Source organism: Callorhinus ursinus, unplaced genomic scaffold, assembly GCF_003265705.2.
Source record: "Callorhinus ursinus isolate GAN/ISIS: 27379988/994484 unplaced genomic scaffold, GSC_fseal_2.0 scaffold39, whole genome shotgun sequence".
Classification (NCBI taxonomy): domain Eukaryota; kingdom Metazoa; phylum Chordata; class Mammalia; order Carnivora; family Otariidae; genus Callorhinus; species Callorhinus ursinus.
In genome coordinates, this window is record NW_027397101.1 from 18846178 (window position 1) to 18870805 (window position 24628).

The 24628-nt window shown below is 37.5% G+C and overlaps 1 protein-coding gene across 7 annotated transcripts in view; it reads right to left on the reverse strand.

Annotated features, from left to right (window-relative positions):
- Nucleotides 1-24628, reverse strand: part of BNC2 (basonuclin zinc finger protein 2) — a 421054-nt gene that overhangs the window by 227614 nt on the left and 168812 nt on the right. For 5 of the 7 annotated variants that reach the window (XM_025887884.2, XM_073880833.1, XM_073880835.1 and 2 more), the window contains exon 3: nt 20774-20857. The exons of the other annotated variants lie outside the window; for them this stretch is intronic. In XM_025887884.2, the coding sequence (XP_025743669.1) occupies nt 20774-20857 (84 nt within the window). The remainder of the gene's footprint in view (nt 1-20773; nt 20858-24628) is intronic. 7 annotated transcript variants of the gene reach the window in all.

Sequence of the window (24628 nt, forward strand, 5' to 3'; positions counted from 1 at the left end):
TCACAAAACAGCTTTTTCCAAAATCTCAAAAACAAGAATTATTATTATTATTATTAATCTCCAAGGTTATAACCTGCTGGGATATCTAATACACTGAACAAAATTTTAAATTAAAGTGTGAGGTGTGAATATTACTTCCTTACTTAGTAAAAAGAAAATATGAAAGGGGACCTAGGAAAGCAGATTTTCCAAAAATCTTTGCCTTAATAAGCAAGTTCCTATTTGAGTAATGTACTATTAGACACAGAGGAACTTGTCTAGAAACTAGCTAGTGTATGGTCCAAAACAGAGGAGGAGGTAATCCCCATGAAAGGAAAGATCTAAAGCCAAGTATCTCGCCATTCTTATTAGAGATCTGCCATACAAATTAAACCCTCCGTTAGTCCTTGATTCCCTGCTTCTCTGGTAAGGCCTTCATCCTTACTGTTCCTCGATGAAAAGGGAAATACTATGACAAGAAAAGGACCAACACTGGACTAATGAAGGCAGTGCTCATTTCATCCCAAACACTGGACTCAATGGACAGTGCTCCACGTCACTGAGCTCTACATCTCCACAGCCCCGAGGATGCCTACCCTATCAGGCCAATCCTCAGCTGCTACTTGCTGGTGCTGTGGCACATTAGTGTCCTCCTTCTCCTCCAATGTCTGCCTTTGCCAGAATGCCCACAATTCTTACCAGCCCTCTTAACTACAACTTCACGGGGCCAAACTTCTGGGTCCAATAACATTCCACTCCAACAGCACTAAACGGTGGTCTCAACTCAAGCAATTACACCAAGTTTCTGCTAGGGCCTCTGTCCTTTAGTCTGGGACTGATTTGGTGCACCACAAAGATCTGGCTTCATAGTAAAGCAAATGCACATTCAGAAATTCTATGTGGGAAATACTTCTGAAGACTGCCTTATCCCAGTCTGGGTCTGGTGTTGGGCATGGTTTCTAAGTGCTCACATCGATGACAGATTCATGAAAATGACAGAAAAATAATAGCAGGGGCACTAACAGCACTGAGAAAAAAAGGAGCAAGTAAGAGGAAGGTGGTAGTTGTCCTTGGCTGAATATACTATTTTGATCTGGGGATAAACCTTCCCAGCTTTAAACCTGGTCTCAATCAGCCTCATTAACATTAACTGTGTTACTATGATAAAGAACCAGCAATACAGAAGGCCCAACCAACCCAAAGCAGGCAGTTGGGGACTGGGTCTGACACCCCCTGTGGAGTCTGATCAAATCATTTGCCTTTTCTTCATCTGTAAATTAAATAGCATGGCCCCATGCCTAGTTGTCTAAATGGAGGGGAAGATAAATGAAAAATGCTCTACGAATCTAAGGTGATATTGCCATCACACAGCATCTGAGAGACATGTGCCAGACACGGTATTGTGTGGTAAAGACACCAACATGAATGAGACATGGCCACAAATCAAGGCACTACAACAGCCTAAAGAAATGGGGTAAGAATAACTAAGAAAGCAATTATAACACAGTATGGTAGGAACAGATGGTGTGGTGGGAAAGGAGCAGAGGGATACCCAGAAAGCTCTATGGGCAAGAAACACAGACCAGGTGGACAAGGTGCTGAGAGCACTTTTACAGAAGAAACACCTGAGCTAAATCTTGAGCAAAATGTACATGGCCGTGTCATCCTGCAACTGGCTGATATACGTGCCTGTGCAAATCTTACATCTGACTAATAATTATAATTCAGTGACTTTTTCTGTAAGCATGTCAACATGAAATGTGTGCATTGGAATGTTTCACTTATATCAACGAAATATTATGTCTAATGCTGCAGATACCTAGCCTGTTCTGAATCTAAGGAATTCTTTATAAATCAGGGAGGTGCCCTAGAAATCATAGAAACTATCCCATACCAGAGCCCTAACTTCTTTTACATTGAGCAATCCTTACTGTCTTCATTTAGTTTGAAACTATCCTATGTCACCAAACACAGAAGTACGTTTAATATTTGACTAGCATCATGAATGTATATCTAAGACTAATTTGGAGATATGGAAATTCATACTGCCAGTTAATTTCTCATCAAAACAAAATTTACTACTTCTTAAACTAAGCTATCAAACATCATAAAACTGGCAAATCAAATGAGGATCATGCACAGTATGATCATATTTGCATTCCTAAGCACAGTGACCAAAGACCATATCTCCTACTATGCTATTTTGTGCCCTCTAAACTTCTAAAAGTCGAAGGTGGATGTTCCCAAATTTTCCTTCCTTTATAATTAAGCATTTGATTATAAAAATAACAAGTTTAAAAAATCTGTAAACATATACTTCGTACCAGTTTAACTCTTCCTAGAAAATCATCACTAATTAAAAAGACACAAACTACCATAATTAGTTTTTTAGTCATTTTTACAATAAGGACTTCCAGGATCAGAAATAATGAAAATATTTAATCAATATTGTATTTGAAAATTTATCAGTTTGTTAGCTGTTTTCTTTGTAATGATTCAATGATTATCTGTATTTATAGAACAGCAGTAATTTTAATAATTCCTTCATTAATAATTCCTTTGAGTAGGTTATTTCTTGCATAAAATCTGAATTTCTACTTCAATAAATAGGAAGTCATGTGACTTTTAGTATATTTTCCCCTATAAAATACATTTTTTTCTATGAAGTTCCACCTTCTAACATACTTTCCTCCAGAGCTATGTTTTGCCAGAGGGCTTTTCTCTCTCTCTGTTTTTGGTCTCATCTTCAATTCTCTGTTTTCTTCACTCTGGTAGTTTTGGCATTCCCTTGATCTCTGTCATCTCCATTGCAAATGTTCTCTCCCATAACTCTGTATAGATGTTTTGTTTTTCTCGACAGTGTGAATACCTCAATAAAATAGGTGGTATTAAAGATATTTAATATGCTCATAAGAAGAAACCAACAATAGCTTAAAAACACAGGCACAAAAAGGCTACTGCCCAATAATACTCTCAATTATCTGAATACTACAGCGCAACTGACAACACAGTAAACAATATCAGAGCTATCTTGGCAATTAAGTAAAAATGCCTTTCAAGAAACCATAGGTCAGCTTTCATTGCTAAGACTTGTTGGGTGATTCTGTAGCTAAACACTTCAACACACATCCCGCTGATCTGATTATGTTTTCTCAGTTCAAATCCTGTATCTAAACAGCAAGTTTATCTGTTTTGCTACTGGTATAAAATGTAATCTACACTAACCTATTCAAAGCAAGATTCACACATATTTTTGAAGTGATATATCCTTATAAAAAAATTCTGATGTTTTGAGGAAGTGCTATCTATTCCATTTTAATGTAATCAGTATTATTCAACGTGGACACTTTACTTGCTTGACATTTTTTCTTTTGGTAATTTTTTCTGCTTGAGTTTATAGTGTTTTAAAACTCACACACAAATTCAAATATTTATGAACTAGTATTAGGGTAATATTTTATTCTGAAAAATGTTTAAGCCAACAATGAACATTCTAGGTCTCCTATTTCCATTAAAGAGGTAAATAATAATTTCAGAGAGAAATACATTTCACTCACACACAGACACACAGACACATACACACACACTGTTATGAAATTACTGTCACTAGTTGGTTGTTTATCCAAGAATGGTAATGAGATGTGATGACCTACCTTCTTTAGCCAAGTCCTCTTTGTAATAGTAACATTCATTTATTTAACAGTTAACCAACATTTGGAGCACTGTCTATGTTTATTCAAGGGGTTTTTCCCTTTGCAAATCTAACCAGCCCATACAAGAACAGAATCCATAATCAAGCTCTTGCTGATCCCAGGCCCTACTCAATTGAGATAGGCAGTGCAAACAATTGAAGTATTGTTACTGGACAAGATAATCGACAATGTGGTTAATTGAAAATTAATAGTAGGACTCTACTTAGTGCCAAATGTAGTCATTTGAAGTAGTCACCTTCAATAGCCCAAGAAAGAAAGTCGATTCTCAATTATCGAAAAGTAAGGATCATCTGAGGAAATAGTACTTTCGACTTCCTATTGACTTAAATTGAGTAAGAGAGAATTACTCTTTTGATAACATTTTTTTTCTCCAGCATATATCACTTAGATATAATCAAACAAGAAATGTTTTAAAACCAAAACATTTACCAGGTTCTTAATATGGAAGTAAAGAAAGGTACACTTCAAGTTTATACAGAGAGAAAGCCACACAGTATACTGAGAACCTGCTATGTGCCAGGCATTATTCTGGACACTGGAGTACACAAAGATGGGCACAATTTCATTCTTGCCCTCAAGGACAGTGTCTTTCAGCTATGCTTGCTGAATCTCCACTCTCTCTGCCACAGGAAAACACGACCTATTCAAGAACTTGACTAAAACTTTATCCCGTGTGTAAATGCTTTCTTGGTTTGCCTGTCCTCTGTTACTCTGTGGCACAAAGATCAGCGTTTATCACATTCACTCATCAGCAATTATCAGGTACCATCCTACTAAGTGCCAGGAATGACAGTTGATGCTGAGACTCTAGAGATGAACAGATAAAATCTATCCCTTGGGAAAATCACAGTGCAACTCTTAACAAGTTAACTTACCTAAAACTACTGCATAAAGCAGAGCTCCCCTGGAAGCACCAGCTTAGGCATCTTTACATCACTAGCTCCTGGCATACTATAGGAGCTAAAGATGTTCATTCAGTACCGGATGAAAAATCTCTGGATGGGAAATCAGAAGATCATATTTTGACCACAATATGTCACTGTGACACTCTGGGCTTCACTTTGTGTCAAACAATGAGGTGGCTGTCTGCCCCATGTAGTCTCAGGGTCTACTGGTATATGAGTCAATATTCTGATTTCAAGTGAGAGAGGTAAACATTGTTAACAACCTCAGGATATGCTTTAAACAATTTTAAACCCATCTGAGCTATGATTAGTTCAATGACTAGGCCTATGCTGAAATCACATCTTGAAACATTATTGTAACCATTATTGTGGAATTTACTTTCTGATTTTGATATATTGAGTTCTTTTCTTGTCTCCCCTAACCCCTAGATGTATAATTTGGGTCTGCTGTATTCTTTCAAACGAAGAATTGGCAGGGTGGTTGCTGTTACTTAGGGTAAGTGTATAATCTCTTTGACTTTCTCTTGTTGGGCAAACTGCCCAGTATCAATTTTTTTTAGAGCTACAAATATGGTTTTAATAGATTCACAGATTTCAAATTATTAGAATTCAGAGCATGTCTCTCCCAGGGTTAGCAGATAATTCACAGCAATCCATGTAGATGCAAAGGAGATGACAATGGATCAATCTGTATGTGAATAAGTTGACATAGTGGTTTACTGTTCCTCCTATCTCTGCAGCCCACTCCCACCTCCCAACACACAAACTTTTCACATGAAGAAAAATGCCTCAGTCTATGGGAGTTTAAATTAGTCATAATATCCACTTTAGGGACTGAAGAAGACTTACTGTAAATCAGCCACTCAGAAACCACATTTGACATACTTTGGTTAGAATGTAACTAAAAGTTGCATAATATGGTACCTATTGATTAGAGCTTGGGATTATAATGGAAAGCAATTGCCATACATTGAAAGAGACCAGCCACAATATAGAAAATTGTTCCTGAGGAGCCCACAAAGGGAATCATTTTCCTTATAATCTGTAACTCCTTATCCTCTAGATGGTATATTCTATCGCTCCCTTAAGGTTGTATTTTGCCCTAAAGGTGCTAAGGATATCTTATCCTCAAATCACCTAACTGTTCAACTCCCTGAGAGCAAGAGAAAGTTCTGCAGAGTAAACTGAATTCTTTATTGAAACAGCACTGTCCATTCTGAATTGGAGCAAAAGAGCAAATCAGAAAAACGTCTCAATGGGTAACAATTCTCAAATGGTTGAGGATGTTATAATAGTTATAAATTCGCATTAGAATCTGTCTGGGTTTTTTTCTGTTCTTTTTCCTTTATAAAATATAATAATTTATTGAGGGAATTATTGTACATCAGATACCGTGAAATGCAATTCATTTGCAAAGTGTCCCTTCCATCTACCTGAACAGAGAACTTGTTCTTCTCTACCAGCCTTAAAGCATCATTCCCATAAGCAGTATGTATTTTTTTAAAAACAGGAATACCCAGCAAGTAAAGAAATCTCATGCCACAGAGAAAGAACTAAGATCAGTTCATCTACTTATAAGAAGCAAAAGGTGCTACAGATTTGAATCATAGCTTGAGTGGATGGTAGGAAACTTTGATGTTTCATACCCTCTGCATGAGTCACGATAGTAGTTAACCTTATAATTTTTGGACCATGACTCCAACAAAAATACATAACTACAATAAAAACACATATAGTAATTGTGTAACTCAACTGCTTTTGTTAAAAGTTGGTTTCTGAAACAGAATCTTCTGTCATGTAAATGCTTGAAGACATGCATAATATTTCAATCCCACTGGGGACTACTTTTTAGTTTTTCCTTACACTCTTCCCTAAATCTTCACTAATCTATCAGACGTCATGATTTAATAGAAGCGTGAACTATACCTATTGGGGTTCCTGGGTCCTTTGGAAAAACACGGTGAAGATTTGGGCCTTCGTTTTTGAAGATCTGAAGGAGCCGAATCACCCTGTGACAGAATTCTGCTAAACAATGGTTTTTTAGAAGAATATTAACAGTAGCTAAACAGTTAACAACTTTCCCCTGTTTCAAAATCAAGGATATGGAATAAAATTGAGATAATGTCTCTAAATGTTTTATATTTCAATGTGGATAAAGCTGGGGACCTGTGTCCATGAAAGGGAAATGCATTATGCACTCCAGATCACTTCAGTCTGACCAATTTTCAGCTGGTATGCTAAAATTATTAAGGAAATGCCAACAGTCCTTTCAAATAACAAAGTTAAGGTGAAGGCACACCTGACTGAACTCATGTGAGAAGCACACTACAACAAATAAGGGATTCAGGAGAACAGATACTCCAAAGCACTCTAAGCTTTTAGATCCACATGAAAAACAACTTATCGGTTCCTATGGTGGACTCCATCTCTGCATTACCAAAAACCCTCCCTGTCTCACTTCTTATTACAGCCACAACACCTAACTTCCCCCATTTATAGCTAAATAGCATCTGAGTTTGCCTCACATGCATCATGCTTCCTGACAATATGGAAAAAGATGCACAGGCACAAATTAGAAGTGTAGGGAGTTAAGGCTCAAAGGACCACAATGATCAACCAAGAATGAGTCAACGGGTAGACATTTCCCCCTTTTATTTTGTGGGGAAATGTATTCATGAGGGGCCTCCAAAGGCTCCAGTGAGAATGAGCACCCATTAGGAGTAGTAATGATCACTTTAATAATTCATCTTTGTATTGGTTTCCCATGGTCCTTCATTCTTACTCTGGAATCTACCCGAACAAAGTACCTTCATGTAAGTCAGTATTTCATGATCTGTTTGCAGGAGGACCTAGGTTAAGTCAGCTCTCCAAAACATCCTAAAATGTATAAATGAAATAACACCTGAATGTACCAAAATATAAGAAGAGATAAGATAGTGACATAATTCACAGTAAAAAAGGAAAGATAAATGATAAAAGGAGAGAAACTAGAAAAGCCCTTAGAAGATCTAGAAGGCTGGGATCTTCCCATTCAGAAGAGGCAGCCCATGGAGGAGCCATACTCAGAAAAACTCTGAAGGGCACAACTTATAGCCCTTTATTTTTGCTACTAGGGCTTCTACTTGACAGAGAGCCAGACCATACACCCCAGAGCTCCTCATAGGCTCTGGTCATCTGCATCAATCCCAATTAGAAATAGGACATGCACCCTCATACTGTCTTCTCAAATCTCTGAAACCTACTTCCTATCAGATCTGAGAAGCAGGCTCTCATAAGTGAGCAGAGAAGAGCAGTCAGCTCACTGTTAGTCACCTCTTAAACCCAGAAAGCTTCCTGTCCCACCATATGCTTGGCTCCAGTCAGCAGATCCCCTGATTTCAATACCGGTTTGACAAGTAGTGTCCTGCAAGGCTTCCCAGGAAACAGACCCAAACTCCATCAAATACATCTGCATAGTAGAACAGTGATTGAAAATCCAAGTTGCATAATCCAGAACAGAGCCAAGTTTAACAGTGAAAAAGTATCCTCACATGTAGTGTGAGGTTGTCTTACGCCACAGTTTCTCTCATTAAGGACATTCTGAACAACTCATTCATAGATGATTGGTCTGAAATCTTTTAGTGGTTACTGATTCACAAAACCACAGAAATAATACATATTCTGCTAACAGCCAGGGATGTTGCTATGGCATCACAGATAATCACTTTTGAAACAGAGATATCTGTGCCACTCCCGTGAAGATGAGAAAAAAATCTTTAAAATAATATATCCAAATATCTGATTTGTCAATTTGGAAGTGTTTAACATCAACACAGACCAGTAAAGAGGGGAAAAAAATCCTGATTGTTCAGGGCAAAATGAAATCACAATTAAGATTTCATTATACACAATCATAACTGCTTTGTATATAACCCTAAAAGGACACTGTCCTAATAAATCCATTCTCTAGATGAGATTAGGTAGTAACAACAGTTATCAGTCATCAAGCTCCATTCATAAAAGTAAATCAAGAGGGAATTACCTGTGACATTTGTTTTTCTGCAAGTCCTTGGTTAAATTATTAGGCACTACTACCAAATTCTGTTAAAGAATAAAGGAATGCCACGAAGTAGCTAAGCAACCTGAGAGCAAAATCAATAAAATACACACCTTTGATTCAATCTCCCAAAAGCAAAGTTTTCATTTGGGGACATAAAGAAACCAACTTCATGGAGTAAGGGGGATGGGTATGAAGAAAGCAGGCAGAGTAAAAAGGGCAAAAAATACCAGCAAAAGTCCTGAATCAAGTAGTAACTACTGACACTAACAATTTTCTTTTGCACTAGGATTCTGGGTTTGTTTTTTGTTTTGTTTTTTTTTAAGGGTTTCTGTTTTCTGCTCCCTAGCTAATAGGAGTCCTTTCCCTTTCACATGGAAGATAATGAATGTTCCCTGCATATGTTAGACATGGACTTATATGACTAGGAGTTATAAGCAAAATTCCTTTGCACATCAAAGATTTAAAAAAAAATTTTTGCTTATTCAAGAAATTCCTAATGGCTTCATTTTTAAATAAAACTTTCTCTTTATTTGAGACCCAGTGGCACAGTAGCGTATAGCTTGAGGATAGCAGGTAACTCTCATAATGAACTCTGCACAGTTTTGAGAAAATAATATCTGAAGGCAGTTTTTTCTTCTGGGGTCAGTAGATGAGCAGTTCAAAAAGAATAAAGTATCCCAGGGAACAGAACACAACTGGAGGGGGAGGGGAGGAACATTCTTGCTAATTAAAATTTCCAGTTCTGATGGCCCTCTATATACACAAATCCCAGTCAAGAAAGGCCTGCAGGATCAGGCCTGTACCAAGAAAAAGTATACCATCATCACATTAATTGTATTATTACTTCATAATGCTAACCAGCCAGGTTTATATAGAAGAGATTAAATAACAAGATAATCTTATAAACAATGCTCATTTCATCAGTGTACCAAATAAGTTTGATTTATATCAGTAACTGTTCTTCTAATTAATTTATGCATCCACATGCTTTAATTTACACAGACACACACCTACACTGGGGTAGGGATAGCTATTTTTTTTAATATTTTTAACTTTAAGATGGGTTTATGTTTAGACTTCCCAATGTTCACACTTCAAAAATGAAGTGACTGTTAAAATACCCTGCATTAAAATTGAAGCATGCAGAAAGAAAACATTTTATCAAACTCAATGCCTTATCTCCCCCTGCCAACATTTATGTTTGATTTTAGTTAGTCTAGCTTTACTCAAACTTAAAGCCAGATCTGTCTATTCCAAAGTTGTAAACTTACGTTTCTAACCAATATTTCCCTCAAAGCCTTTTGGATATAGAACTTCATCTTGTTACAGCATCAATCTTAAGCTCCTATATTTGTTTTCCTGCAGTTTCTAGTGATTTAAAGGGGGAAAAAAAGGCTGCTAGCTTTAAAAAAAAAATCATTTCTACTATCATCAGGGGCTTGGATAAATTTTTTAAAGTACACTCCAGGATGCTGGTTTACAATAGCAAGTTTACCACCAGTCAACAGAAATGAGAAAATTCCAGAAAGGGAGGAAAATTCAACCTGAAAGATAAAAACAATATGTCTGAATCCAGACCCGCTTACAATAAGCCATCAGTGACATCATGGTAATGCCAGCACTCTTTGAAAGCCCCTAAAAATAACAATCTAAAAGGATTATCTTGGTGTCAGGATTATTCCAGTTTAGTCATTTTACACCATCCATGATACTTTCAGTGTGGCGATGAGGAGGTCTATTTACTTATTTAATTGGGCAAGCAAAAAGGTTTTTACTTGTCTTTGATATAACACTTTTATTTATGTATTTGATCAGTGTTTATTTGTAGGACATTAATATAATAACATGTCAACTACATTATCTGTTTTTGATTATAAACTCCTAGAGGGCAGAAACACTGTCTATTCAGCTCACTTTTTATAGGATACAAACATAGTACCATAGTCAAAAAGGCACTTTAAATATGGTTTTTATAAAAACGATGGTTTCAAGGGTTTGGTCTGCCTCTGTGCTCCATGAAACTCAACTGGCAAGTACTGAAAGTAACACTTATATTCTTGGGTAATTCCATTCTTCAGATGTCTGTAATGGCATTTCTCTTCTTGAAACAGTGATTATTTAGATGGAACTATTTCTACCTCTTAATGTTCAAGAGCTAGCTTTTGTCAAACACCTAAATTCTATAACGAATTCACACTTCCTAGAAAATAAAAGAAAAAAAGCCAGACCCAAACATCCCATTTCTTAGCATCAAGTTAACACACTTCCTGCATCAGACAGAAGGATCTGCTGTTTTCATGAGGGAACCTGCTAACACTATTACTGTGGTACCTAAAGGCTACTGTGTAGCCTTCTGGTATTCTTAATGCTCACTCAGAATATCTAGAACAAGGAATACAATGAGTCAAATAATTTTCTGTGATAAGAACTTAGAACCTTGCCATATAATGCTTACAAACTCTAAAGGAATAAAAACCAGTAAACAGTATTCTTCAAGGCTCTGACACATTAGAAGTGGAGAATGTTTCTGCTAACTATGTAATTTGGAGTAAGTTTTGAAAAATTTCTGCACCTTGGTTTCCAAATCTATAAAATGAAGACATTAGATTATATAAATAATTCAGATAATTCCCAGGTTTAAATTATGAAATCATATGAAAAAAATACTGAGTCCTAAAGAATCTCACACACAGACATTCCATTATCTACCCTAACAGGTTTCCCCCCTTTTATTTTTGCAGGTGGAAGAAGGTAGACTATGTGTTTTCAATGTAAATCCTCATTTCTGCAATGTTACTCATTATGACTAACTCAAAATATTCAAACAGAATATCACTAGCCATTCTTATAAACATAAAATATACAGATTTATATGTAATGAGATATACATGTACAAAATCCATATACATGCACACATTCTGACACATACAATTCTCTCTATTCAAGCCAAGAATTAAAATTCTTCCTGTTTTTCTATCTTTATCTTTTCTTTCTCCTTCTATGAAGCATCTACAAAGCTGTTATGACTTAGGAACTTACATAAAGTACAAATAAGCACCTTACTCAACATTTCTTATATTCATACTGACAGTTCTCAACATGAACTTATGTTAAGCTGATTATCTGAAATCTAGATAACATTCCCTCAATACAGTGGTTTTGAGAGAGAATACAAGTGGGTTCCATGGTGTAATGGTTAGCACTCTGGACTCTGAGAGAAAATACAGAATGTAGGTAGGTTCTCAGGCCATGGAACCAAGATTTATTTAATCTGTAATGTACTTGATATATAGAACTCATGATACAGAATCCATGAATTTAATGATACTTAAGCAGAGAGTAATAGTAACAACAGCAGGAGAAAATTAAAAAAAAAAAATGTCCTGAAAATATGTAGGGGCATCCAGGCCACACTCCACTAAATTATAAAAGGGAGGAAGGAACTTAAGTTCATGAAACTGCTTTTTATCTATTAATTATTTACTAAGACTCCTGCAAAAGAAAACTTCAAGCAACTATTGAGTATACTATCATTTTCTTACTTGTTTTGAGAAATAAATAAAGGCACTACAGAATGCAGTGATTTCTTCCAAATAAAGAAAGAAAGGCACAGGTATTTTGTTCAAAACTCCCTATGTTCGCTGTGGATGCCTTAATCTCATGGAAAAAAAATTATAGAACTTTAAAAGTGAATATAACTTAAATGGATGCAGTATATGAAATTTTCAGGAAAAAAAGTCTTGCTAATTTTTAGTTGCTTAGCCAAGAGAAGCTAGTAAAATACATTTATATCATAACAATAATGCACTCACTACTTGCTGTGTATTAGACACAGGCCTTATGTACACACACAACCCTTCAACCCTTCCAATAGTGCCAAGAAAATAGATCTGAAGAAGCCAAATCTTCCTGTTCTTTTTCATCAATTAAAATGAAATCCAAAGATCAAAACACACAGAAGCAATCTCCTAACTACTGGTTGCTCTATTAGATGTCAGGAAATTCAAGTACTTTGATTTGAATGTCGTCCTCATGTCAGGGAAAGGGTAAGTGGGAGCCACAAATTTCTGGCTTTCATCAATAACAATTCCACTCAAAAGTCCAGGAAAAGGGATGATTTAGTGAGTATCCTGCATTCCTTTTTTAAGAAACAAACAAAACTAATCAAGGTCTAGTCACATTCCTTAAAAAAATCCACCAATGCTCATACAAATTTGTGTAAAAATGCAACCTAAAATTTCTAAGTTCACAATTCAAGTAACTGGATATTAATTTTTTAACTACTAGCAAAAAAACGAGGACTACAAATGAAAACAGAACTGCAGTTCACTTTTATGGAAGACAGAATTGGTTGTGAAGAGAAACAAGCATAAAAGAATAAAAATTAAAAGAATAATGGAAAGGAAAGAGAAAATGGAGAAGAAAAAATGGAGGTACATAACAAGGAAAATAGAAAGGCAGTGAGGTGAAGAGGAGACTGACGGAGCAAAGTGGGGTAAAACGTTTGTATTAAAACGACTCTCGTCCAAAGCTTGCTAGAGCTGGACCATCGCCTCTATGTGACAGAGGGATTACCTTTTTTAGTGGTTTTTAAAAATGCTTTCTGTACCTACACAGTCTCATTTTATTTTTCAAAATCCTGTGTTTATTTCTAAATAAAAGTTCACGTTTGAAAACTTTGCTTATGTGTAAAGGAATGACTTTTATTTTAGAAATGTACTTTGGAACATACACACCATTGCTCAGTTTAGTGCTCAAAACCTCAGAGATGCCCTGACATTCCAAACCTGACAGTCTTTCCTTTGTCAAGAAATTAGGGCTGCCTCTTTCCACAGTACTTGAAAATTACATTTGAAATCAGTGTTCACGATTTTGCAAAGCCTTGAAAATACGTCTGTTTGCTTGAGGAACAATCTGTCACTCAAGATAGTTGTCCCGATTGTCCAGAAAACAAGGTAGATGTGCCCAAAGAGTCAGAAGATCTCTAAGGAACATCAGAATTTGGTTATCAGAGAAAAACTGTCCTCCTGCCTAGAGTATGTACACAGAACACTTGCAATGAATATTGTACCCAAAGCCAGATCCATAGAGAGGTGAGCTGTGCATCAATCCAGTCTGGTTTAGCAGGCTAAGAACCCCACCTACCCAGTCCGCCTTGACCAGATAGCTTGCTTCCTTCTTCCCATCCACCTACCCATCCTGTATTCCAATAAACCCCTGGTCCTCACTCTATCCCTCAATCGCATAAGAATGCTTTCATATAAAAATTCATTAAGTAATGTACCACTTTCAATATATTGATCCTACAAACTGTAACTCTGTGAAGTGGTTCAACACGATGTCATCACCACACAGCAACTTGTTTCATTTACAGTATCTGTTTCACTTCGACTCATGAGCTAATATAATTCAATTTTTTTTTAACTGCACACAGGCTGCTAGACACATGTGCATGGCAAATGGAATCTGAACTTAGCTTAACAGCCTCATTTATTCCTGATGGTTTAAATTATTTCATCACAATTAATGACACCCCCTCAGCTTCCTGTGCAGCGCTGCCAGATGTTCAGAGACCACAAAGCCACTCTCTTCTTTGACGGCTGGTGACAAGTCGTCCTCTGAAGGACGTTCCCTAGGTACACGGGCCGGATGACACCTCCATTGCTGAGCACCTCTCTGCCTCCCAGAGTACCCATGTTGAGGAAAAAGCAGGAAGGCATGAGAAAGAAGGCATGAGAAACCAGGAAATGCATTAGCAAAGGCAAATGATGTGAAGTGATCTGCACTCAGAGGAACTTGGCTCCCGCCACAGGAGTCCCTAACCTTGTTGTTTTATGAAAGAGCTCTTCACCTCCACCTTCCCAGGCCCTGGTATCCGCTGAGTGCCTAACCTGGCGTCAGTCCTCAGGGAATGTCAAAGGACAATAAAAATATCAACTTTTCCACAGGGATCCTTCTTGGTTTTGGTAATTTTGTTCTGAAGGGTGTTGTTTAAACTTACTACCTTCACTATGATCATCATGTTGGTTTTGAGAGTAAATACTCTGAATGGTTTATCATTATATCTTTTTTTTAAGATTTTATTTATTTATTTGAGAGAGAGAGAGCGCAGGAGCAGTGGGAAGGGCAAAAGGAGAAGCAGACTCCCCACTGAGCAGGGAGCCAGATGCAGGGCTCAATACCTGGACTCCAGGATCTTTTTTTTTTTTTTTAAAGATTTTATTTATTTATTTGAGAGAGAGAGAGAGAATGAGAGATAGAAAGCACGAGAGGGAAGAGGGTCAGAGGGAGAAGCAGACTCCCTGCTGAGCAGGAAGCCCGATGCGGGACTTGATCCCGGGACTCCAGGATCATGACCTGAGCCGAAGGCAGTTGCTTAACCAACTGAGCCACCCAGGCGCCCCCGGGACTCCAGGATCCTGACCTGAGTCAAAGGCAAACACCCAACCGACTGAGCCACCCAAGTGCCCCTTATCATTATATCTTCAACTATAATTTTCTTCTATCCTATTCAGCATTCACTTCCAACTGAAACATACAACATTTTGGGAACTTGTGGCAAACAGTTTCACCCCTTTTTCTTTTTTTAAACTTTATGGAGGTATAATATAATGGATATACAAAAAGTTGCACACATTTCACGTATATATCTTGATGACTTTGATTTACCTATTTTTCTTAGGCTTAGTAAGATTTATTTGTTTCAGGGACTGTTGGCTTTTTGTTTTTGTGCTTGTTAGGTTTTGTTTGTTGCCTGGTTATTTTTTTTAAAGAACATACTGAAAAGTAGACTTCACACTTTCCTTATTTTGATTCTAATAATGGGCAAAACCATTTACTTCTTTTTTTAAAAAACCAAAATTTTTATTCAGTATGAAATTCAGAAATAGTGATTATATTCATCATTTTACATTCACAAAAAATATAAATTCATATAATCACAGGTAGCTAAGAGTAGCTAACAGGGTAGCAGAAACAGTAAACACACTAGCACTGATACAGTAAGAATCCAATACTACAGCTCTAATTCGGAAAACATTTCCATCAACTAGAGAACATGTGGCAGACATTTTATGGATTATTTTTTAAATGTTAAAAAAAAGACAAAAAACGCTGATCTTATTCAGGGAATAAGGGGCCTTTTTCTTTGCCAAAAAGTGTAATAGGAAAACTGAAAGGCCACCTGTGTCAGCCCACCCTATAGTATGAACATAAGCTATAAGAGCATTTTGGAAAATATCTTCAAACTGAGATGAGAAAAAAAAAATCAATATCAATACAGATTCCAAGCAGATGCAAAAGGCTTCTGTGCATGTTAGTGATTATGTGTGTGGCCTACACAGGCTAATTTCAGATGCCTCCAAAACTCAGTATACTTTCTCTTTTATAAACTATTTGGGATTAAAACTAGGAGCTCATCCATATCAACTTTGACAATGGACACAAATACAGGGTAAGCTAATCAAGCCAAACAAGTTGAATATTCCCCCTCATAGAAGACTCTTTTAATCTTAAATGCCTACTGAAATTTACAGACATGCTACACTTAAATTTTGACAGTTGTTTATTAAAATTGCTTTCCTAGGAAGTTCTATGAAACCAACAGTCTAGTTTGTATCAGAACTGAAGCAATCGGAGAGAAGTCGAGATGATGGCATACTTGCAGCAAGCAGACAACAATAGGAAACTCTTAGCACTCCCAGAGTTGCATCAAATTTTCCATGGACCGAAACTAAAATGAAATAGTTCAATTACTAAGAGGTAGATAAGTAAAATAAACAACTAATTTCATACAGTGAAGTTGGGAGAGAGTCATATGGACCTCATTCTGTTGTCTCCAAACGCTGTATTAGAGGGGGAAAAGGAGCTGAATAAACTTTAAACTCTCATGTAGGGATGTATTGCTTGTGTGTCCCTGGCAGATGTGGAAAGGAGATGAAATGGGCAAGGGAGAATCAAATATCCCATCGCTGCAGGTTTGTTGAGGGAAAGAGCACTGCAAAGATCTCACATCTGGCAATCATTTGTCAATAGCTGGAAAGAGAACGGCAGGAAACTTTCTGGCTCTTGGAGAAGATGAAAAGACAAAAACCATGTGTCACACACACACACACACACACACACACACACACACACACACATTCTGCAATGGTACAATGACTACTACACTTATTCTCCACCCCTCCCCCCCCAAATTTAATGATCTTCAGATATACTCTACTCCGTGGTCAAAAACATGCAGTCACTTGACTTGTTAAAGCTGCAGTGTATGTACATTTTTCAAATAAACCCCAGGGCTGATGTTAGAAAATCAAAATCAGTCAAGCATAGACCGCCTGGTACTTTGGGCAGGAATCCTTGTGGTTTAGTCAATAAACAGAATCTGAATGAAAGACACCACAGTAACTAGACAGTAAGGTTTTGAACAGTTCTTAACCTAAGGGGGGTTGGGGAAGGCGGGTGCACTAGTGACCATGGACATAAGGCTACCAGTCCACTTAGATGGCTCGCTCTACCTGCAACATGACTGTGTTTAGCACAAGGTCATCTGTTGTTTCTCTCTCTCTCTCTCTCACTCTCTCTCTCACACACACACACACATACAGTGAACTTGTATTAGAGGAATGTTGAATGTTGTGAATGAATTTAGAGAGGAAACAGTTTGTTGTTGTTTTTTAAATAATCATACCTGTTTAATAGGGTGGGAAGGAGAAACCTCAAATTCTTTTCGGTCCATACTGGTGATAATAATATAGAAAATTTGCTGGCTTCATTATGAGTTCATAAAAATGACCAGCTTTGCCCTAGCAGGTTTATTATGCAATAAAAAGTTTTCGAGACAACCCACACAAAATTAATTAACTTCTCCAAAATCATAGGAATTTAAATCTGGTCATGGTGATCGATAGACTTCAATAAGCAGCTTTCAGTTCACCCTTATGCTGCATTTAACTAGCAGCAATCGCCAAGCTCATCCCTGTGATTCCATAAGTGAATGCTGCAGGTTGTTTAATAACCTGGCAAATTCACAGTAGCTTGTCAAATTATTACAGGAACAGTGTCATCACTAAACAAGCCTGATCACGGTTAATTACAATGCAGACTAGAGTGCAGCCACAATTGTTCATTAATTACAGGAAGCACCTCATTTAAATTTTATGGAAATTTACACTTGCACCCCGGTATGTCTGGGGAAAAAAAAAGTGATCCTTCACGCATTCACAGAAGAAAGGAGTCTGTGGTTTATGAAACATCACAGTAAATTGTGTCTAATCTGGTACTGAAATATTGGTTCATTATTTACTCTAATTTTCTAAGCACTTTAGTGGTGAAAAATATCAAGTCAACCCCACATCTTGAATTCCCAACCAAGAAAGGAACCGTGTTGGGTTAGATGTAACAACTTAATACAGGATAAGGCAGAGTTAGACTTAAAAAGTAACTTTTCTCTGATTGAAAATATAATATTTAACAGCAATTAAGGGAAGTCTAAACTAGAATAACCACTTCCTAGAAAATAATTATATAAGAGCACAATTTTTTGCTAATATACATCAGTTAACCTCCCAAGCTAAAAGAAAGTACGGTTTCTTACCCACTTCAAAAACCACTGAGGAAAATCAATAAAATTAGTGAATCAAAGTCTTGATTTCCAGCTACTTTTCTAAATCAAGCATATTAACACAAAAAGCCAGCAGACACCCTTGCAAAAGTCAAGTAAGACACAGACTTCAGGATAATAGTCATTCAAAACCAAAGATATGTTCATGAAAGTGTGCGAGGGATCTTGGGATTATTAAGCAATAAAGTTGCTAAGCCACCTGAAATTTTAGGGATAGAAAAAAAGAGTGAAAAGGAAAGAGGTAAGAACAGAAAAGGACTCCACCAGTTATGAGAAATTATGTCAGCCAAAATAGAAAAGTAAATCAGATATGGGCGCTGTGTGTCTAAATGAAAATCCTTCATAGGAAAGGATATAAACAAACTACTGCTCCTAAGTCAAGGTGTACAAGAGGTTATTCTCAGAATCAAGAGGCCAAAACAGCAAATCCTCTAGTGGTTATGATGCTTGGCCCTGGGGGACAGCTTGAGATCCAAGCAGGGAAAATAGATGCCTCTGGCACGTCCTAGGGTGAATTCCCTGGAGTGCAGAATTAAGACTAAAAACTAAGAAATGCCTCATTTCTTAGGGAAAAAGAAAAGACCAGATACATGCCATAGCAAGAATGAAAGGACTCTAAGCTAAAAACCACTCCTGAAATTGTTAGCTGGTGAAGAACATATTAAGTGTCAGGTTTTTTTATGACTGACATAATGTGGATATGTACCAGATATCATTAAAATGTATGGAAGCCATATTTAGAAAGAGGAAAAAGAGAAGGAAATGTTCAAATGGGTCCCAGTTAATGCACCAATTCACCACACTTGACTCTTTGAACAGATTCAACCTTTCCACTCGGTCTGCCAAAATGGTGTTGTAAGAGGAGGAGTCCAATAAAATGAGACTCATTTCTTTGCCCGGGGGCTTGGTCTTCCTTGCAAGGACCGTGATGAATTGTCAACTCTACAAATGTTTAACTCCTACAACCAGGGTTTCACTTAAACTAGTAAATATACATCTTCTCTCTTGGTATGTTAAAATAATATGCTCCGTTGGTCTCTTTCAGTTTTATTTCACACAGTCACATCTGCAAAACCCATTGCTCTTTGCTTCATAACTCAAAGTTCACAAACAGATTATCCAACAACCACCCATGACAGACCATTCCAGGTGATATGTTTGAAGAACATCACTCGTCCTACCCAAAGAGGTCAAGGATCAGACCACTCTCCATGAAAAGTCTTCCATCACTCTGCATTTATGTGTCACACACAAGCTGTTCGCTTTCTAAAACTGGGAAATACATGATCATGTCTCATATGTGTCACACCTGCTTTTCTATTGTACCATAGCCATACACCACCCAGACAGTACCAGCTTGTGGCATAGCAGAGCTCAGGTGGTCTTCCCTAGGCCAAGAGCAGGTGTGCAAGAGATGGTACACTCTTCAGTACCATAAAAACTGAAACCTCCTCCTACCAACACTTCCACCTTCTCTCCAACTGTGAAGAAGTCAATTTTTAAAACTATTCTCCTTTCTCATGCGGAGTGTCTAAATCAGTAAAAATGCTTTAAAACCAAGCTCATCATGCCCATCCTATAAGTCTGAAAATTTAGAAAATGATGCAAATGCAGGTCCTAAAAAAAAAAAAATAGTATGTGTTTGCTCATGCTAGGGGATGCCATCCATGTTACAACTTCAGCCAGTATCTCTGCATTAGTAACACACACATTCCTTAAATATTAAATGGACATAAAGTAGAGGTAGGTCTTTGACCATGGTGTCATTTTTGTATTTTTTATCTGTGATATACCAAACTACTTCTAATGTCCCAAGACCATGTAACATGAACTGAATTCTAAGTACTTTCATTTGGCTAATGAACTTAATATTGAATCACAGGACATATCTCCCCATACAAGAAAAGGGAAGATACTTATCATTAAATCATACTTTTCTAGTATGGTGCCTAATGGCTTCTGTTCTCCTGAGCTGAGAAACCATCATGCAGGAAGCATGACTTGCTCACCATGTATCTCCAGTGCCTAGCAGAGTACCAAGCACGTGGTAACAATGCTTTGAAAAGATAAGAGCTAGTCTTAACTGAATGCCTGTTATGTGCCAGGCCCTATGCTAACAGCTACGTATATGTTAGAACATTTACTCCTCATAATCACCTTGGGTGGTAAGTCTCCATTTTATAGATGGGAAAGCTAAAGCTCAGTGTGTTTGAGTGACTTTGCCAAAAGTTTCACAGTAGCTTTTGTCAACCTAGGCAGCCAGCCTTCAGAAACCATGTTCTTATCCACTGCAGTTTATACCGTTTCTTAAATGGATGAATAAATGAATTATCTCCAATTACAGACAGTTTAGCCTGAAAAGGACTTTTTGTGGTGCACATGCTACCTTGGTTCTTCCTTTACACCTGTCTCAACAGTTGTCCATCTCCTGATGACACTGATATATCTGTATGGCCTCCAGGGACCACTGTTTCTGTCACACCACCCCCAACTAATAAAGCAATAAGACTCCAACCTGGACTTCCAGCCTCTGGTCTGGCTCCTCCAGGTTTGGGCAAAAGTCTGCACCCAGCACTCTGCCAGCACATGCCACTGGAACCTGGGGGAATATGGCCAAGTTAGATGCTGGGTGTGGAGGTTGCTGAGAACTACACACAAATACATTTGACCCAGACAGAAGCAGGGACATTCCAACTGCAAGTATGAAACAGGCCATCATGGCTCCATTGGTTTTTGACACTTAGTACGTCAAATATATTATGTCAAATATATTATGACTATCATGTAACCAAGTTTATTAACTATCAGAAGGCAAATTCTAAGAAGAAAAGATCCACAAAATTTTTATTCCCCCTTGTATCCACAGCATGTAGCACAAAGTAGGCATGTACTAAGTATCTCTGGATGGAAGGAAGAGAAAAGATTAAAGTACAGGGGAAAAGAAACAGAGAATCTCTACTTGACACTGGTGACATTTTTTCCCCTCTTTTAATTTTCTTATGTGAGAATGAAGAAGAACACTGTATTCTCTAATGCCTAAAGTTCCTTTCTGCTGTTAAAATTCCTGTTCAAATTTATTTTTCCTATTTATGGTAAAGGTTAGCATAGACAGACTTTATCAATATTTTTTTTTATTCATGATCTCTAAATTTTAACAGGCTTATTTTATGTCTGTTCCAATAATAAAGATGATAACAAAATAGCAATAATTTAGAATATTTCTCTATATCTAAAATTCTATATGGAAAGCCACTAAAGATTCCCTTTCAAAACTATCTTAATCAGGCGATCTCATCTCAAAATATTGCCTACTGTTACTTGCTTACTTCATTTTAGATTTTTTTTTGAGATAAAGACAAAAGGACTTAGATTCCATCTAAACCTGTTTCTGCTTTTTAAAAAAGTTCTCTAAATCACTATTCAATATTTCCAAACACACACTATCTTTGTTAATCATACAACTATCTTTATCATAATCTCAATCCATCAATCAGCTTCATTCCACATGTCTTCTTTCCCTATCAAGGCCCACCTTTGCTGTTTTGGTCTGTGCTTTAGCTCCACTTAGGATCATCTGTGCCAGTCAATTCTCTTTGTTCAGAGATCAGTTTTCAGCCAAGTGTACTGCCTTAGAAGATATTTCCCTCTTTCTTTCGACCCACAAATCAGTTCACTTCTTCAAATTTAAACAGTTTTCAATGAAGTCCACTTAGCAAGTTTACCAGTGAATATTACTACTGTTGTAAAAAAGCACTCAGTCAATTCTGCAGACATTTTTGGGACCAACTCTCCTATTCTTTTTGAGTCTTGCATTCTTTCTTCTTGCTCATGTCCATAAGGTGACATGGACAAATTATCACCTGTCTTTGAACTTAACCACTCTTCACCCACAAATTTCACAGTGGGGCCCAAGAGGTGGGAAGCAAGAGAAGTCACGTTTACTGAGCACTTGTGATGTGCCAGTCACCATGTGGGCACCTTACACACATGGATTAACCTGTTTTATTCCTTGCAACCATCTTACGGGTTATGAGCATCTCCCTTTGACAAATGAAAAAAAAAAAAAAAAAAAAAAACCAGAGACTTCGAGTAGGTAAATAACTAGAGCTCAGGGTCCCATACTAGAAAGTTGCAATTCCCAAACTTAAGAAATGAGAAGACTGAGAACATATTTCAAAGAAGTTAACAAAAAACATGCAAAAGTTGTGGCTTCCCATCTAGAGGTATTTGTTGATGTTTCATATGAAAGAAATTATAAAAAAGACAAAGGAAGTGAAGAAAGTGTGTTATCAAGACCCACTACTTGCTCTGTGGTTTAGGACAACATAAACAATGCGAAATTATCCTCTAACTTGAGGAATGAGAAAGAAATGGGGCAAAGAGACAAGCAGGGACACTGTGTATGTGTGTTGGGGCACACACAGACTGATGCTGATGCCACCCCTCAGCTGACATATGGAGGGGCACTAATGAGTTCTGCAACAGTAATCCTAAGGTGCAATAGAAGAACTGGGGAAAAATTAATCTTCGAATATTCTACATCAAAACAACCCCCCCCACAGCTTCCTATAAAACCTCAATAAATGTGACTACTTAACTGATTAAAGCACATTCCATGAGCCAGAATATATACTGCAAATCAAGTGTAAAGAATATTTTATGTACACAAAACAAATTCCCACTTATCTTAATATTTTGACTGTGTCACCAATACTAAGTTTCTAGTTCCTTTATACCACCTCCCACCCCACAGAATGCATTTTATAAACACTCTCAAGAGCAAAGGAGAAAGTTAAACAGCGACAATTACACGCGATTACAACCTCGACACTTAGAAATACACAGTTTCTGAGAGAAAACAAAAAGGTCTGTGAATAAGTTGGAAGGAAACAGTGCCAGGCTACCAGAAATCTATCAGCTTTCCAAATCACGAAAAGAATTACACTGGGGACGTGAGTTAGCACTCTCAAACAGAATCCGAAGGTTTCTGAGCAGAAAAAATCCATCAGGATCCAGGTAAATGGACTCCTGCATTTTAAAGATGAGGAAATTGAGACTTAAAACAAAACTGCACAGTTGCACCGCTGGGTTCACTGTCTAATGATGTCCTCTCCTACCACACCCACCACACTTCGTGGCAGTATCAGATAAAGAAAAATATTTAAGGGAAAAGCACGCTCTGTTTCCTAATTCATCAAAATGTACCAAGGAAAACACAAAGGATATAAAAGTTGGTAACCTAATTAGTTATAATTCTGCACACCTAGACCATTAGGCCTTTTGATTTAGAAGCCTCAGTAGTGAGACAGCTAGCTAGAAATGATCAAAAACATGACTGACGGATACAGCAGACATAAATTGTCCAGCCCCTTATTATCACTTCAGCGTAAATTAAGATAATAAAATATGGTATGTACCTCACTACTGTTTTCTCTGGAATACAAAATTTAAATTAATTTGGGGAATTCCAATTTCATCTGCTTTCCTTCATGCCAGTGTTTAGTGCCTTTTTCAACGCCATACTTTATTTTTTTTTTTTAAAGATTTTATTTATTTATTTGACAGAGAGACACAGTGAGGGAGGGAACACAAGCAGGGGGAGTGGAAGGGGGAGAAGCAGGCTTCCCGCGGAGCAGGGAGCCCGATGCGGAGCTCGATCCCAGGACCCTGGGATCGTGACCTGAGCCGAAGGAAGACACCTAACGACTGAGCCAGCCAGGCATCCCTCAACGCCATACTTTTAAAACAAAGTTCTCTACAATGATTTTCACGGAATGTTTCAGAGTGATTTTTTATCTCTGAAAAGTAGTAAAACTAGGGGACTTTTTATTTTTTGTTCTTTTTCGCATCTTAGTATATTTTGCTTTCAGTATAATAAAAACATTTAAGTTAAAAGCCAAAAATACTAAACCGATTGGCTAATATTTCTGAACAGTATGCCACAGGTTTAATTATGGGATAGTAATTGTCTAGTACTCATCTAAATTTCATTCTGCTATTGCTGTAACAGGAAGTAGGAGACCTTGAAAGGGACCCTCTGGAATCCCCAGGGTAAGCAGAAGCTGAGTGCATATCTACTCTCCAGGACATACCTCAAAGGAATCATGGTGCGTGAGAGAGCTATTTACAGCTAACTTTGTGTATAATCAGCAGGAACAAAAGGTATGACAACAAGCATAAAGGCCTCCCTCTCTCTCTCCCTCTTTCCCCCTCTCAGGGGAATTCAGCAAGGGAGGGCCAGTGGGTATTCACTTCAGTGTCAAAAGGGCTTCCAGAAAACACATTTTCCATGGGGCAGGGAGGAAATATGGCAGGCTTCCTACACACACACACACACACACACACACACACACACACACACACACACACA